The sequence below is a fragment of the Medicago sativa genome, chromosome 1 (genome assembly GCF_051527215.1).
Source record: "Medicago sativa cultivar Bolivia chromosome 1, Bolivia_mono, whole genome shotgun sequence".
Taxonomy (NCBI): Eukaryota; Viridiplantae; Streptophyta; class Magnoliopsida; order Fabales; family Fabaceae; genus Medicago; species Medicago sativa.
Window position 1 is genome coordinate 90,717,492 of NC_140749.1, and position 16,569 is coordinate 90,734,060.

A 16,569-nucleotide genomic window follows, 5' to 3' on the forward strand; every position below is an offset into this window, starting at 1 on the left:
AGAATAAAATATAAGCACAACACCAAATTAAGCATATTAAGAAATATTAAGATATGTAGTTAATCACATTTAATCGACAAAATATCAATTAAAAACAAGTCTATTGCCTAAAAATTAAGGCAAGATGATTGCAACAACCTTGTGGAAGTAAAATTTCCATAGTCTTGACCGAACAGTTCCAACTCCGAGTCAACAATGATTGCAACAACCAAAAAACTTAATCATATTTATTGCCTGCTTGGAATTATTAATGCATTGCTTCCTTTCTCAGGTTTAATTATCTTCCCCTGATCACAATTCATAACATTACTAATGGCTTGGCTTTTCATTTTCAAATCATTATTTTTCTCCCTGCTTATGCTTCATGTTTCAGCTCAAGATGGAAGATGTCCAACCTCCTTTAGTTGTGGATATCTTGGCCAAATTACCTTCCCTTTCACAGTCAATCGACACCCTCACTGTGGCATACTGGCCATAAGTGGTTGTGATAAAAAAAATACATCTGCTCCCAAAAGCATCCAACTAGGAAAGATGCCATCCAAACAGGCATCAACAGTTACATACGTGGAAGGTAATACCATCACGGTCTCAGATGAAACACAGCGGAAGTATTTGCAATCCAAAAAATGCCAAGCCTTTCACAATTATGCTGTTCCTCCCACTTCTCCTTTGGGTTCTTTCTACATCAAATATAATATAACTATGTTCAAATGCAATCACTCCCTTAGGGTCACCCCTCCAGAATCATTTCAAAACTACACAAACTGTTCCGGTTATGATATCTACTATGACCTTCAAAATACTGTGGGCCCTCCTATTTACAAAGGGCCAAGCTCTTTGGCACAGTGTACACAGTGTCAGGCTGCAGTAAGAGACATGCCTACTGATGACCCCTTTGAGTTTCTATCTCCTCAGATCTCCATTGTAGTACAATTATCCGATGATTGTAACCAGTGTCTTCATCATCAAGGGGGACGATGCCGACTTGATATTCAAGAAAAATTCCATTGTGACCAAGGTATGCATAGATACTTTTTCTTGAAAATAATGCCACAAATTCATTCATAGATATAAGAGAGAGATCCATGAAATAAAAGAGAGTTAAAAGGATAATAGAAAATGAAATTGACAAACCTGATAAGTTGTGGGGTGATACAATGAAGAAAGAAAAGGAATACAATAAAAACAGGTGAAAAGTGAGGTTGAAAATTGAGTGACAATCCTTAACAACACTTCTGCATTCGGGACTAATACATACATATACTATGATATCGAAAGATAGAAATAGAATTAGCCAATGGTAAAATTACAAGACATTTGAAGCAGATGCTATATAATCATGAACATGGCTTACTTTGAGTTTTTACAAATCACGACTAATTTTAACACATGGTTTGGTTTCAAATCATTTTTACCAAAATAACTGTTTTCTTGCTTCTGCAGGGAATAGAGGCTGGTTTGTGAAAATGTTGATACTAGGAGTTGGAGTAGGTAATGCATATAGATTGATATTCTTTTTTTTTATTTGATTTTTCAAAAACAAAACAAAAATATATGAGATATTTTATTTGATTTATTGTGAGATATACACTTTTAGTATTTCTTTACACAGACATGGAAACATTCTCTACATAATACTTTTTCAGCCAAACTTACTTTTCCTAATTTGAATACCTTCTCCAGTTGTCACAGCAGCCCTATTACTAATAGCGGTCAAGATCTACTATACACGATGGAGGACACGAAATCCAATTAATCTAGTCATTGAGGTCTTTTTGAAGAAACATGGACCCCTTCAAACCAAGAGGTATTGTTACTCTGAGATAAAGAAAGTGACTGACTCCTTCAAACATAAATTAGGCCAAGGAGGATTCGGTAGTGTATACAAAGGACGGTTACATGATGGACGTTATGTTGCAGTGAAGATCCTAAATGAGTTGAAGGATAGTGGTGAGGAGTTCATGAATGAAGTTGCAAGTATATGTGGGACTTCTCATGTCAACATTGTTACTCTTCTTGGGTTCTGTTTGGAAGGTTCCAAACGCGCTTTAGTTTATGAGTTTATGCAAAATGGATCCTTAGAGAAGTATATCTTTGAGGAAAATTACCAAATTCTGCATCTCCAATTGGATTGCCAAATGTTGTACCATATCGCAATTGGTGTAGCTCAAGGGCTAGAATACCTGCACAAAGGCTGCAATACTAGAATTTTGCATTTTGACATAAAACCTCATAACATTCTTTTGGATGAGAATTTCAACCCCAGAATTTCGGATTTTGGGCTTGCAAAAATTTGCACAAGAAAAGAAAGTATGGTATCAATATTCGGTGCAAGAGGAACGGCAGGCTATATTGCCCCAGAGGTATTTTCTAGGAATTTTGGTGCAGTGTCACATAAGTCAGATGTTTACAGTTACGGAATGATGGTCATGGAAATGGTTGGGAGGAGAAAAAACATCAACACTGAAGTTGACCGCTCGAGTGAAATATATTTTCCTCATTGGATTTACAACCGTCTTGATTCAAATCAGGATCTTGGTTTACGGAATGTAAGAAATGAAATTGATGACGAAAAGGTGAGAAAGATGACAATAGTGGCTCTATGGTGCATACAAACCAACCCTTTAACTCGACCGGATATAAGTAAAGTGGTGGAGATGCTAGAAAGTAGAGTTGAGTTGTTGCAAATGCCACCTAAACCCTTTTTGTCATCTCCTGCAAATTCTCCAGCCCATTTCTCAAGTGAGACACTAGAATCTGTGAGAATGCTAGATGCAGAACAAAGAGAGCATTCCTAGATTGTGCAAGCATGAAAGATAACAGAAGTTAATTTCAACTATATTGATGTATGCACACAGTTAATATTTTTGGAATAAATGACTGTTATGTAGCTTAACTTATGCTTCCTTTGTCCTAAATATTAGAGTTTTTCAACAATAACTAAGTTAGACACTAGTGTTTTGATTTGGTTTTCATTAAATAAAACCTGTATGTCTTCTATGGTCATCTAAGAAAATATTTATGTCCAGGTAAATGTTATATAGCAAGAGGCTCCCATATGTCCATATGCATTAAATCAAAAAGATTGGAAGAGTCATTCAAATTTTGAGAAAAAGGCAATTTTACATGTTTAGCAAAATGAAAAGAAAAAAAAAAGTTTTACTTCCATGTACTTAACAAAAAGAAAGGCAGTAGAAATTTCATGAAACATTTTATTTGAAGAATGTTCTAATCTAAAATGCCAAAGATCAAAGACAGAATCTGAATTTGAATGAACATTACTTGCACCATATGTATACTAAGATACTCCACTGTTGACTGTTGACTTTTCCTATTATGACCTTGGCAACAGCATGTACATCAGCTACCAGATCATCACAGTGCATTTACTATTATGACCTTACCAAAAACACACACTCAGTCAAAAATGGCTGCATCTAATCTAATCTAACAGGACCATTCTCTGTTTCTCCACCTCCACTGCTTCCGTTAGCATATACTACTACAACATTGAGTATATCACATCAATTGAAACATTATTCATTACTCACTATAGATTACAGAACTACACAAATTATTTATCATGTTCTCACAACACCTCCTCTTGTTTTCATGCTTCATTACTCAACTGCTACTAGCATCCTGCAACTGTCCATCTTCAATTAACTGCGGATTTCTCGGAGAAATTGAATTTCCTTTTACAAGCACACAACATCCAGATTGTGGCATGTTAGTAATACATGGTTGTGAAGACTACGAACCACAATCCAAAAAAACCATACAAAACAACAAAAGATGGTTCGATATTATTGAAATCAAACCATTCACAATCACAATCAAAGACGACCAACTCCACGATCTTTTGCTAAAAAAAAGCTGTGATGTTCTTACCTATGATTCCATGTTCACGGTCAACACGCCTTTGGTTTCATCTCGTTTGGAATATTACGTAACTGTTTTCGGATGCAACAGCAACAACTCACTTGATCTTCAACAATACTATTCTGTTTCTAATTCTACTTCCATTTGTAGAGAAGATACTACTACTTTGTATGGTGTTTCGGATTCAGATATAAAGAGTAATAAAGCTATTGTGGTTGTAACTGATTCTGTTTCCAATTCTAATCATCTTAAAGGATGTTCAAATGTTGAGCTTCCAACGATTTCAAAGGTTGACCGTCTTGATCCTGGTGATCTTTTTAACGTGTTAAGCGGTGAAATTGCTATCAAATTACAAGTTTCTCAGAATTGTTCTAGCTGCCATGATCTTTATGGTGGTCAATGTCTACTTGATAACAATGGCCAGTTTTATTGTAAACAAGGTACCATCTCAAATTACTCAAATTATTATTATAGTCTATTCTTGCCACAAATTCAATCCAGATTAATGTTGGAAATTTTTATTTGGTTTCATTTCTGTTGTTGACTTTTATCAACAACAAAAAAAATCTGTTGTTGACTTGTATTATTTGAATAATGAAAAGTTTTAATTTATTAAGGCCTCCTATTCAACCAACTACCACTTTACAACGTTTACGCAATGTTCTTTGAGATTAAAGTCTAACATGTTAACACTGAGTCTGAGTTGATATCTCTTCAGAAATTATGTTGTTATATTGCTGAATCTTTATTTTATTTGGCAGAGAAATCTAAAAAGACCCGTCTTAAAGTGGCAGCAGGTATGTACTAAATTAAATCTAATTATAATGTTTTCAACTTTTTTCTTTGAGACTAAAAGGTGAAGTATAATATAGTTTTTTTTTCTTTCAATATTTCCAAGTATGAATTTGCAAGTTAACATTTTCAGGAATTTGTTGTAAATATATTGAAATTTGATTTAATAACCTGCAGGTCTGATAACTCATTGATGGATGATTATGATCTGTTTTAGTTTTACTGTAACATTGTCTCTTGACTAAATGATGGTTCAATCAGTAGTTCAACATCTCAATGTCTATCCTACTAGTTAATTATGACTTTGCTTCTTATTACATTCACATTAACCTAGAAAAATGTGTTGTAATAAAAATAGGTGTGAAAGGTCCATTTTTCAGATATCCTAAATATATTGTGGTATAACAATTAATAACACTTCTTCTGCACTGGATTATTAATTTCCTGATAAATTATGCAGTTGCATCTTCTGCTGGAGTACTAGTAGTTCTGATTTTTTTGGCTTGGTTCTTGAGAAGACACTATTTCAACAATAAAAACCCGCCATACCAAATAATTGAGTTGTTTTTGAAAAACCATGGTCACCTAGCAGCTAAAAGATACACTTATGCAGAGATAAAGAAAGCAACCAATTCATTCAAAGATAAATTGGGTCAAGGAGGATATGGCAGTGTATACAAAGGAAAATTACAAGATGGCAGTCTTGTGGCAGTAAAAGTATTAAGCGAATCCGAAGGTAATGGCGAGGAATTCATCAACGAAGTTGCTAGTATTAGTGTTACTTCTCATGTTAACATTGTTGGTTTGTTGGGATTCTATCTAGAAGGTTCTAAAAGAGCTTTGATATATGACTACATGCCTAATGGATCACTTGAGAAGTTCATATATGAAAACAAAGATCCATTGAAGCTCAATCTTCAATTGAGTTGCAAAACTGTCAACAATATTGCAATTGGCGTTGCTCGAGGATTAGAGTATCTGCACAAAGGTTGCAATACTAAAATTTTACATTTTGATATAAAACCTCATAATATATTGCTAGACGACGATTTTTGTCCTAAGGTGTCGGATTTTGGACTTGCGAAAGTATGTCCAAGAAAAGAAAGTATCATATCCTTATTAGGTGCTAGAGGTACTGCAGGATACATTGCTCCAGAAGTGTTCTCTAGAAATTTTGGCGGCGTCTCTCACAAATCTGATGTATATAGTTATGGAATGATGGTTTTAGAAATGGTTGGGGGGAAACAGAATAACAATGTCGTTGAAGTTGAACGGTCGAGTGAAATTTATTTTCCACAATGGATTTATAAGCGTCTTGAACTAAACCAAGAACCAAGTTTGCGAAGCATTAAAAATGAATTTGATAAAAATATTGTACAGAAGATGATTATAGTAAGCTTATGGTGCATCCAGACAGATCCATCTCATAGGCCTGCAATGAGTAAAGTGGTAGATATGATGGAAGGTAGCTTGGAATCTTTGCAAATACCACCAAAACCTTGTCTCTTCACACCTCCTAGTTCTCCCTCAAGATCATCAGAGTATAACACTCACACATCTCAGGATTGGTATTCTTCAAGTAAGTAATTCAATAAGTTTCTGATGGCAATGAAAGTGTGTTGTGATCTTAGACAAACACACTATGGGATATGCTTTATCTAACTACCACTTTAGATTTTGATTTGTTGCAGTCACAAATTTCATGCATTCACGCAGTCAGAACATCAGTGAATTCATAAACTAAGAAGATTTTGATTTGTTGCAGTCACAAATTTCATGCATTCACGCAATCAGAACATCAGTGAATTCATAAACTAAGAAAATTTTGATTTTTTAAACTCTAAAATACCGAGCTTGCAATCTGAATCGCCAGATTGAGGGTCACAAAAGTACTAACTGCATGAATGCATATAATATGTGACTGCAGCAAATTCTAATTCTTATCACTTCACCCCAAGATTAATCACACGTATGTGAAATTGCTGAACAGATAAAAAAGGTTAATAAAAGATTCCCATCCATATGTATTCTATCACAAGACTGGTACAAACAAGTTACAAATAGGAATGGCAGGACAATAATTGAGTCTAGACACAATAGACAAATGTAAAAAAAGTCACTATTCTACTCACATTATATAACTGTTAGTACTATTATTATCATTCCTATGTACATACTACATGCCACTGTTCGTACTACATGCCACATTATGTATCTGTTACATTACTATACCTTAATTATTCTCATCATGGACCACTGTTAATTTACAATTGCAGGCACATTCCATACAACTGATTGTGAACCTCTAATCATACCGCCTAAGGCTTTGTTTGGGAGTTTGGAGGGAAGGGGAGGGGAGGGTTTTGGAAAAAAGGAAGGAGCAAGTGGAAGAAATAGAAGACATTGGGAGGAGAGGGCTTTGGAGGTTAATTTTTTACTCATAATAAAAAATCCCCCTCATTTGGGGGAACTCAAAAATTGTATTGGGGGAGGGTTTTGGGGGGTTATGGAGGGTTTATATGAATTTTTCAAATTCAATCTATGTTGTTATAATATTCTTAAAATTAAAAGTATATTAATCATAAGTATTAGTTTATCATTCTCTAAAAGACCGTTTTTTCAAAAAATGTGAATTTTTTGTCCATTTTTCTATATATTTCCAACCCCCCAAAGCCCTCCCCTCCCTTCCCCTCCAAGCTCCCAAACAAAGCCTTAGTAGAGCTAGCCACAATCCCCAGAAGAGAACGAAAAAATATTGTAGTCAAATGCAAGGCTTGAGCACAAAGAGGTATAGTAATCTCCAAAGCAATAGAATTGTACATTTCCTAAAAAAGAAAAGGAAAAAATGGGTTGTGTCTCTCTTGAATTAGTCCATAAACCGGTCATTCCTTTCATTGAACTAGTTAATTTTATTTTTCTATGAATATGATTTATTTTTTGTTGAGTTTTATACATAAATCTTATCAAATGTCTGCTCACTGGAAATTTATCATTTTAAGAGTCTTCAAAAGAAACCAAGCAAATATGTCCAAATAAGAAAAACTAGGAAAAAATATAAAAGTTAGAAAGACCTCTGACTTCAGCTAACTAAAGACACATTGGTTCGAATTACATCTTTTTTTATTGAAGAAGCTAAACACCAAAATTGATATCGAGAAAAATCAAATCTAAAATATTCAGATTGCACATTTCAAAGTCTTGAGCCAATTCTTTCTTTCAAAAAAAAAAAGTCTTGAGCCAACACCACTCAAATAAGTTTCAAATTTCATCCTTTAAAATGAATAAATAAAGATTAATATTCAAACATTACATATAATGTAATATTTTTTCCAACTAAATAAATTATAGCAAGTTTTTTTTGGAGTCTAACAATTACCCAAAACTAATAAAAGTCTAATACAACTAATGGTATCCTAATAACCAAAAATGAGAACCAAAGGAAAGGATAGAATAGTCTTTGAGATCAACATCGCATTAAAAAGTTACCGTAAGTAATCATTTAAGCTGCCGCAACGTGTGATCTCAGTACAACACTTTTCCGTTTAACCTCTACGTTTGCTAACCTACCCATCTTCATTACCCTTTAAGCCCTTTCATTTTCACATTAATTACAAACTTAACACTCTTCTTCTCTATACACATTCATAGCAACAACGCTCTCACAACGTTATTCTTCTCACTTCTCTCTCTGCAACAATGGCTCCAACACTCTCACCCTTCGTTCTTCTTTTTCTGCTTTCCCATTTTGTCCTCATTGTTCAATCTTCCCTTAACCCAGATTTGGAACCTCTTCTAACCTTCAAAACCGGTTCAGACCAATCTAACAAGCTCTCAACATGGAAAACCAACACCGACCCATGCACTTGGACCGGCGTTTCATGTGTCAAAAACCGAGTCACTCGACTCATTCTCGAAAATCTCAACCTCCAAGGCACCATTGAACCGTTAACCTCACTAACTCAGCTCCGAGTTTTGAGTCTCAAAGGAAACCGCTTTTCCGGTTCACTTCCAAACCTCTCCAACTTCACTTCCCTCAAACTTCTCTTCTTATCTCACAACCATTTCTCCGGCGAGTTTCCGTCAACAGTCACGTCACTTTTCCGTCTCTACCGTCTTGATCTATCCTACAACAATTTCACCGGCGAGATTCCGGCGACGGTCAACCGTTTGACCCATCTTCTTACTCTCCGTCTCGACGAGAATAAATTCTCCGGCGTCATTCCTGAACTAAACCTTCCTGGTTTACAGGACTTCAACGTCTCCTGTAACCGCTTCTCCGGCAAGATACCGAAAACGCTGTCGGGTTTCTCCGGTTCTTCTTTCGGGCAAAACCCGTTTCTATGTGGAGCTCCGTTGGAGAAATGTGGAGATGAACCGAATAAACCTGGATCCGATGGTGCAATTGCTTCACCATTGCTACCAGCAACGGTTGTGTCATCATCTCCCAGCACAATGCCAACAACAACAGCAACACCAACAACAAAAAACCATGAAAAACGAGGTTCAAAAATGAGTCCAATTGTTTTAGTAGCAATAATAGTAGGTGATGTTCTTGTTCTTGGAATAGTGTGTTTACTTCTATATTGCTATTTTTGGAAAAACTATTCATCAAAATCAAAGGACAAAAAAGGGTTGAAACTATTTGAAAGTGAAAAGATAGTGTATTCATCAAGTCCATACCCTACACAAGGAGGGTTTGAGAGGGGTAGAATGGTATTTTTTGAAGGTGAGAAAAGATTTGAGCTTGAGGATTTGTTGCGTGCTTCAGCTGAAATGCTAGGGAAAGGTGGATTTGGAACTGCTTATAAAGCTGTGCTTGATGATGGAAATGTTGTTGCTGTCAAGAGATTGAAAGATGCACAAATTGCTGGGAAGAGGGAATTTGAACAACATATGGAAATTCTTGGAAGGATTAGACACCCTAATGTCGTTAGTTTAAGGGCTTATTATTTTGCTAGAGATGAGAAGCTTTTGGTTTATGATTACATGCCTAATGCTACTTTGTTCTGGCTCCTTCATGGTAATTCATGTCTTTTCTTCTATGTTATAGTTACACTATCATGTTCATTCTTTGTTGTTTTTTTGCTGCTTAGAAATTAGGTTATGGAATGTTTAGATAAAACAATTTTATTTTTGTTCTTTAGCTTCCTGGAGTTAGGTGATGGAAAGTCAATTTTGCTTAGTGGGTTATCTACTTTGAAATTGAAATTTATTTATTTTCATACAATTTTTCATGAACCAACCTAATAAGCTATAACATGTAGGTTACCCATGTGTGATAGATGATGTTCTTATGAGCATTGAGCAGGATAGGAAATACCATAAAATTCTTCTGTTTAGGTTACCTGTGAATTAATGCAACATATTTTGGGGTTTCCTTTTCAAATTTTGATGCTGACTAATCAACCATAACTATGAACATCTTTGAATTTTAATTTTCCAAGTGATAAAATTGATTCTAAATTTCTAGAATTGATTTTAATCTATTTATGTGTTTTTCACTAAATAATTTAGCCTAGTGTAGAATTTAATTTAAAGCTACTGTATAGATCTTTTACTCCAAAATAGTTGATTTTTAGTTTCAGTAATTAAATCATTTTAGATCCATCATCTTAATTTTAATTATAATCAATCAATTTTTTAGAATTAATTAATTCAATATCAATTATCTACACTGCAAAAACAAATGCAAAATAGTATTGATTTCCCTTTCTCAAGTTCCAACTCTTTAACTTTTGAATGCACTTTTTCCAGCAATTGCAGACAAAGGAGCTGATAAAATTGACACTGCACTGCACAATCATAATTCATACTAACCGCCTAGGAATTGGGAGACTATTGTCTTGCCCTTGGACCCCATTTTCATTATTAAAAAAAGTAGTACTAGTACTTAACTTTATCTTCTTTTTTTCTGAACACTCTTTGTCTTGTTTTTGCTTTTCACCTTTTACCAGTTGAAATGATTTTGAATATGACCAAAAAGAACAAACCAGACCCCTCAATTCCAAAACTTTGGAATCTCTCATTGGATGTCAAATATGTAATTTAGACAAAACCTAATGGGTTAAAATGGTGTCATTGTTACAGGAAACAGGGGACCTGGAAGAACCCCACTGGATTGGACCACAAGGCTCAAGATAGCAGCTGGAGCTGCACATGGCATAGCATTCATTCACAATTCATGCAAGTCCCTTAAACTCACTCATGGTAACATCAAATCCACCAACATACTCCTTGACAAGCAAGGAGATGCACGCGTATCGGATTTTGGGCTTTCAGTATTCAACGGTTCAAGCCCATCAGGAGCTGGTAGCAGATCAAATGGCTACCGTGCTCCTGAGGTATTGGATGGTCGAAAACAATCCCAAAAATCGGATGTCTACTCTTTTGGTGTTCTGTTGCTAGAGATGCTTACAGGGAAGTGTCCCTCTGCTGTGGAGAGTGGTGGAAGTGGTTATAATGGTGGGGTGATTGATCTACCTAGGTGGGTGCAATCAGTAGTTAGAGAGGAATGGACTGCTGAGGTTTTTGATTTGGAGTTGATGAGGTATAAGGATATTGAAGAGGAAATGGTGGGGTTGCTTCAGATTGCTATGTCTTGTACTGCTGCTTCACCTGATCAACGGCCAAGAATGTCACATGTTGTTAAGATGATTGAGGAATTACGTGGCGTCGAGGTGTCACCCTGTCATGACACGGTGGATTCTGTCTCTGACTCACCTTCTTTGTCTGAAGATGCTTGTGCTGGTACTACTAGTCAGTAAAGTTTGGAAGGGTTTTTTTAGCTTTGTTTAGAGAGAATAGATTCTGGATATGGTGGTGGTATTGTAAATCACATTATTGGGGGTTTTATTTTTCAATTTTTGGTCCTTTTTTTCTTTTCACGAATTTGTTTGATGATCCTTTGCCCCATTTTTACCTATAATATGCCTAGTTAAATTTTCATTCAAGGTTTTTTCCATTAAAGTAATTGGGAAATGGTTAGATTGATCGAGTTGATAAGATTCAGCTCATATATTATGAGAATCTGGATTTCAACCCCGCAAAGCTTTAGGGTTTTCCTAGCCCTAGTGAACTCCAAAGATCCAACTCACGTAAACTTTCTAAGTAAATTGAAAAAGTAATGTGAAAGATTTTATTTAGATTATTTGAGAGGGGTGTAGTTGAAAATTAATGGGGACCTCTGATGATTTTGGATTGTTGATTTTTTTTTTTAGCCAAAAAAAACACATTAGCAGATATCCATGAAGGGAATTGACTATATTTTGATAAAATGAGTCTGTGTACATGTCTAAACTGGATAATGAAAAACTTACAAGATGAAAAAAAGAAATGAATTAAATATTTTGTTTGAATGATAGTAACTTATGTTTATTAGGCCTGTCGTAGTGTTCAAACTGCATAACCTTAGGTGCAATCTTCAAGAGCTTTGACAAAGTACTAGGCAAGAACTTCCTAGCAAACAGAAAACATGCATTGGTGCTGTCTCCATTATTATACTTGCATTTCTTGCTCCTTAATCTCTCCAAAAACTTAACATTAACATCAGATCTCAAAAAATGAGCTGGATGTGGACCACCCCTTGACCAGTCAACCCAAGTCAAACTCCTATTTGAATTTCCTTCCCCAAACTTTATTCTAACCAAAGTTGGCAAGTAATGTTCATCAGCATAACATGAACCTTTGCAATGCTCTTGAAAAACTGGAAAGTATATTCTATCAGATACAACTCCTAGAGCAAGTTCTCTGTCCATTTCAAACCATTGGGACCCTTTTCTCCATTCGTTGAGGGAAACCTCGGGTAACATTTGGATGCTATAACGACCACGACCGACCGAGCTAGGATCATCATAAGACATGACATAGTTTTGAGTAGAGTTTATTAAGTAAGAATAGATGGTTGAGAAGTTGAAGAGTGGTATGCAGGATTCTGATATGAGAACAAATCGTTGGTTTGAGATATCGAGAAGTGCATTCGATAGTAAGCGACGCTCAGCTTCAATCATGTTCACATTGCCCCATTCAACTTCCTGCATTATAGAAGGGTTAGTTATCCAATATCCATCACTGTTTATTTCTCTGTTGTAATAAGTTACTGGATTTAGAATTATATAGCCTACAAAGAAACAAGTATGCATAAAATGTGACATCAAATTCAAAACTAGCACTTTAAGTCCTTGTTTGACTGGACAATTTTGTTAATGAATTAATCTTTACGCTTTATATTATTTGAGTTTAAATACTATATTGACAGTCTAAATTTTATTTTATTTTTGCAAAATTATAGTGACAGATTTTACCATAGTACCATTTTGTTAAAAGTTCACAATATCATTTCATATAATTTTATTTTATACATAACCATATCATCATTCTAGCTAAAACTTTTTCTCTATCATTTTCTTAGCTTTGCAATATTATATTAAGCAATTTACTCTGTTTTCCTTTCCCCATTTTACTCTTCACTTGGCTTTTCATTATTTAGTCCTTCTATTAAGCAATTTGTATAGCTACAAATATAACAAGACTTTTGCACAGGACTATATATCTTTTATGATCCATTTGAATTAAATCCAAGCAATAATCATTTTTCAATATTCAGATTAAGACAATAGAGAATGGACCAAAAATTAAAATGTAACATATGAAACAGAAAAGAAAAACAAAAAAAACTAACTGACCTTACTGGGAATTCTTCTACCGTGAAAAACAGGACTCTCAGGGTGTGATCCATTATAAGAAGGATTAGAATGCACATAAATTGAGTAATACCCTTCATGTCCTTTGAAAAACTGTTCCCACAAAGGTGCCAAAAACACAGCACCCCTTGTCAAAAACATGAATGCAACTTTTGGAACTCGTTCGAAAGGGTATTCAGCTATTTTTGCTGTCATAGAAGCTCTCCATAACAATTCTTCATCATCCATATCATGCATAATTGGAGGAGGCTTAAGAAAATCCTTCAATCCTACACGTTCTTGTTTCACCGCAATCGGCGGTGACAAATGTTGTGTTCTTGGTAAGGAAGACAGTGATAATTGAGTGAATTGTAGACTAAATGTGCATTCTTTAAGATAGAAACTTATGATTATTCCAAGTGTTAAACCAAATACCAAAATTAGGAGATAGGTGAGAAAATTAATAAAGTGGAGTTGAATTTTGAAAATCTTTGATATAGAGATTGATTGGTATTGATTATTTGATCCCTTCATTTTTTCTGTCATAATAAAGAATTCTATAACTTAGAGTCACCTAAGTTATAATTAGAAATAGTGACAAGAAAAAAAGGAAAGACCAGCAATAAGCTTATCTTGTTATTAAAACAAGTTTATGGTCATGAACCATAAGAAACAAAGATCAAATTAATTAAAGTATTCACCAAAAGCAAGGATATCTAGATTATGGTGAACAATACAAGGAGAGAACTCTTAAATATTGTAGAGAAAAGAGAGATAGATAGGGAAGGAAAAGATGATAGAAAAACTATATACTATACTAAGAAGGTGGTTTTTTGTTTATTTGTGTCTTCCTCGATGGCAACTACTTTGTAATTGAAAAACTTTTTTGTTTATGCTCCTAGAAATAATAACAGCTTTGTTTTGTTTTGGCAAATAATAACAACAGCTTTGTTGTTAAAAATCTAAAACTTGACAACTGTTATAGCTTGTTTTATAATTGGAAAGTTGTAGATGATTTTATTAGTAACATTTCGTTACAAGGAAGGAACTTATAAATATAAATATATAGATCTAACTGGTAGTACGTTGAAAAAAACTAAGAATATACGGGTTCAGTTTTTGTTGTTATTAATATTATTAATTATTAGTAATTTGTTACTTATGTGGTGCCATATGTTATTGCTGTATTAAACATTAAACGACATAATGTGGAATGTTTCACATTGACAAATGCATGTTACGTCGAAGAGCAAATTTGTGTAGCAGCCGACTAAAATAATTTTCCACACGGCCGTTAATTACGTGTTTGGTCACACAGGTTTCAACTATTGTGTTCAATTTCTGTGGATAATTCAGAAAGAAGGAAAGGATATGATTGGTCAAAGTGTCCATGAATATGGATCCTATAGAAGGAAGGAAGGTACCATGAAGAAGATGGAAAGCATATTGAAGACTTTTCAGCCAACTTGACTTTCCAACAATCCAAACTAACGTGTTGGAAGGAAAAATGATAGTAAGCTGAAAGAATGAAAGGGAAAAATAGGACTCTTCTCAATTCTTGATTATAAGCAAAGATATATATTTATGCTAATTAAATTGATTTTTTAGTGTAATTAAAAATTTATATTTTTGAATCACCTTCATGTGAATATTGAGTAAAACTGCAAAAATCTAGTTTGATCCCTGAGAAAAATAATAGTAGCATTTTTTTTAATGAGAAAAATGAATCGAAACAACAGGTCTATTTGGATTGGCTTATTTTTTAGCTTATAAAAAATAATTTATGCAAATAAATAAGTTAATGTGTTAATTCATTAGTTCTCACTAACGAAAATTGTATTTTCATCAGTTTTTTAACAAACTATCTCGACAAACTTATAAATAATACATAAAAACTTATTTATTTTCATAAATTATTTTGTATAAGCTTAAAAATAAGAAAATTCAAATGGACCTTTAGTCTCTGTTTGAACCACCATCATCAAAAAATTATTGGAGTGAAGATTAACTTTAATCTTTAAAAAAAATTGTGGGATCGAATTTGATTTCCGAGAAAAATAAAAACAACATTTAGTTCCTAAAAAATAACATTTTTTTTAATACAACAACTAGTGTATCTTCATTTTTTTTTAATTTTAATTAATTTTTCGAATTACTAATAAAATTTAAAAAAATACTTTTTTATAATTTATAATTGAATTAATTTAATATTTACAAATTAGATAATTATGAATGAATAAATAAATTATTGTTGCAACAAAGAAAAATAATAGACTTATTGTCGAAACCCATTTAATAATTTTTTGAGATGCTGAATTAAAGAAATTGATATTTATTAAGCATTAGTTATGAATGTTCTTGTACTAACAAAATCCATTTAAATATCGAAATTAGTTGCTGCAACGTGCATGGTATAAGACTCCACAATTCCTAAACATGACCTGATTATATTATAAGTGTGTAATTTTATTTTATTTTTGTACAATATAAATGTGTAATTTATGTTGTTCTGAATTCGATCTTTATTATGAAAGAGCATTTGTTAAAATATGTTAGGCAACATAAATTAAGATATGTTAGATCTTATGTTTTCTATTTGCTTGACGCCCGTTTGATGGTCAGGATAGGATAGAGGCAGAATATGATATAAAGCTTGATAGAGATAGGATATGATAAGAACATGATAAACATTAATCATATCATCTGTTTGATGCGAGCATGATAACAAACATAATATCATTATAATTAAATGAAAAAATTGCTCTTATAATTAATTAAATATTATAAAAAATGCATGTTATTAATTATAATAAAAAAATACACGTTATCATTATTTTAAAAATGACAAGATTTTAAAAATGGCAGAATATCAAGGTAATAAATAAGGAATGATCTTCTAATCCCATCAGGATAATTTCTAACCCAGCCTATACTCAGGATAGAAATTACAAAGGAAAGTCAGGATAGGATAGGAAAATGGTTTATTTTATCATATCCCTTTGGTGCATCAAACATGAGATATAAGAAGGATATGATTAATGTATCATATCTTGTCTCCCTATCCTGACCATCAAACGCACTCTATCTTTCTGTTGGGAATATATTAGGCAACAATAGAAAATTTAAGATTTTAAATTCATAAGTTCACCTGATTCAACTAACTAATAAAGAAATAATGATATCAGTTCTTTAGATGCTTTCAACATAAACGATTTAG

At 33.6% G+C, this 16,569-nt stretch overlaps 4 protein-coding genes across 5 annotated transcripts; 3 read left to right on the plus strand and 1 right to left on the minus strand.

The window, feature by feature from the left end:
• The first annotated feature begins 254 nt into the window (after positions 1–254).
• LOC146959037 (rust resistance kinase Lr10-like) lies at positions 255–2,900 on the plus strand. Its single transcript, XM_085740566.1, has 3 exons — positions 255–1,018; positions 1,444–1,491; positions 1,684–2,900. Exons 1-3 carry the CDS (start codon positions 313–315, stop codon positions 2,796–2,798), a joined length of 1,869 nt encoding a protein of 622 aa, XP_085596692.1. The 5' UTR covers positions 255–312; the 3' UTR covers positions 2,799–2,900.
• A 554-nt stretch (positions 2,901–3,454) lies between these two features.
• On the plus strand, positions 3,455–7,326 carry LOC146959038 (LEAF RUST 10 DISEASE-RESISTANCE LOCUS RECEPTOR-LIKE PROTEIN KINASE-like 2.4). Of its 2 annotated transcripts, XM_085740554.1 has the most exons (4): positions 3,455–4,322; positions 4,644–4,679; positions 5,135–6,253; positions 6,951–7,326. In XM_085740554.1, the coding sequence occupies exons 1-4, from the start codon at positions 3,584–3,586 to the stop codon at positions 7,304–7,306; spliced, it is 2,250 nt and encodes a 749-aa protein (XP_085596680.1). In that variant the 5' UTR covers positions 3,455–3,583; the 3' UTR covers positions 7,307–7,326. The 2 variants fall into 2 exon arrangements, with proteins under 2 accessions (XP_085596680.1, XP_085596681.1); XM_085740555.1 differs by lacking the exon at positions 4,644–4,679.
• Positions 7,327–8,337: 1,011 nt separating this feature from the next.
• LOC146959039 (leucine-rich repeat transmembrane protein kinase family protein) lies at positions 8,338–11,624 on the plus strand. Its single transcript, XM_085740560.1, has 2 exons — positions 8,338–9,694; positions 10,762–11,624. Exons 1-2 carry the CDS (start codon positions 8,371–8,373, stop codon positions 11,436–11,438), a joined length of 2,001 nt encoding a protein of 666 aa, XP_085596686.1. The 5' UTR covers positions 8,338–8,370; the 3' UTR covers positions 11,439–11,624.
• Positions 11,625–11,915: 291 nt separating this feature from the next.
• On the minus strand, positions 11,916–14,540 carry LOC146959040 (glycosyltransferase BC10-like). Its single transcript, XM_085740575.1, has 2 exons — positions 13,356–14,540; positions 11,916–12,704 (listed from the first exon to the last, which is right to left on the minus strand). Exons 1-2 carry the CDS (start codon positions 13,896–13,898, stop codon positions 12,012–12,014), a joined length of 1,236 nt encoding a protein of 411 aa, XP_085596701.1. The 5' UTR covers positions 13,899–14,540; the 3' UTR covers positions 11,916–12,011.
• Between the last annotated feature and the right edge of the window lie 2,029 nt (positions 14,541–16,569).

Excerpts from the sequence above, each read along its gene's own strand:
- LOC146959037 (XM_085740566.1), top strand. The coding sequence starts at position 313 with ATGGCTTGGCTTTTCATTTTCAAATCATTATTTTTCTCCCTGCTTATG. Across the intron at positions 1,019-1,443 it reads AAAATTCCATTGTGACCAAG|GGAATAGAGGCTGGTTTGTG; the intron begins GTATGCATAGAT and ends TTGCTTCTGCAG. Across the intron at positions 1,492-1,683 it reads GATACTAGGAGTTGGAGTAG|TTGTCACAGCAGCCCTATTA; the intron begins GTAATGCATATA and ends TACCTTCTCCAG.
- LOC146959038 (XM_085740554.1), top strand. The coding sequence starts at position 3,584 with ATGTTCTCACAACACCTCCTCTTGTTTTCATGCTTCATTACTCAACTG. Across the intron at positions 4,680-5,134 it reads CCGTCTTAAAGTGGCAGCAG|TTGCATCTTCTGCTGGAGTA; the intron begins GTATGTACTAAA and ends TAAATTATGCAG. Across the intron at positions 6,254-6,950 it reads TCAGGATTGGTATTCTTCAA|GCACATTCCATACAACTGAT; the intron begins GTAAGTAATTCA and ends TTACAATTGCAG.
- LOC146959039 (XM_085740560.1), top strand. The coding sequence starts at position 8,371 with ATGGCTCCAACACTCTCACCCTTCGTTCTTCTTTTTCTGCTTTCCCAT. Across the intron at positions 9,695-10,761 it reads TTTGTTCTGGCTCCTTCATG|GAAACAGGGGACCTGGAAGA; the intron begins GTAATTCATGTC and ends TCATTGTTACAG.
- LOC146959040 (XM_085740575.1), bottom strand. The coding sequence starts at position 13,898 with ATGACAGAAAAAATGAAGGGATCAAATAATCAATACCAATCAATCTCT. Across the intron at positions 12,705-13,355 it reads GTAGAAGAATTCCCAGTAAG|GAAGTTGAATGGGGCAATGT; the intron begins GTCAGTTAGTTT and ends TCTATAATGCAG.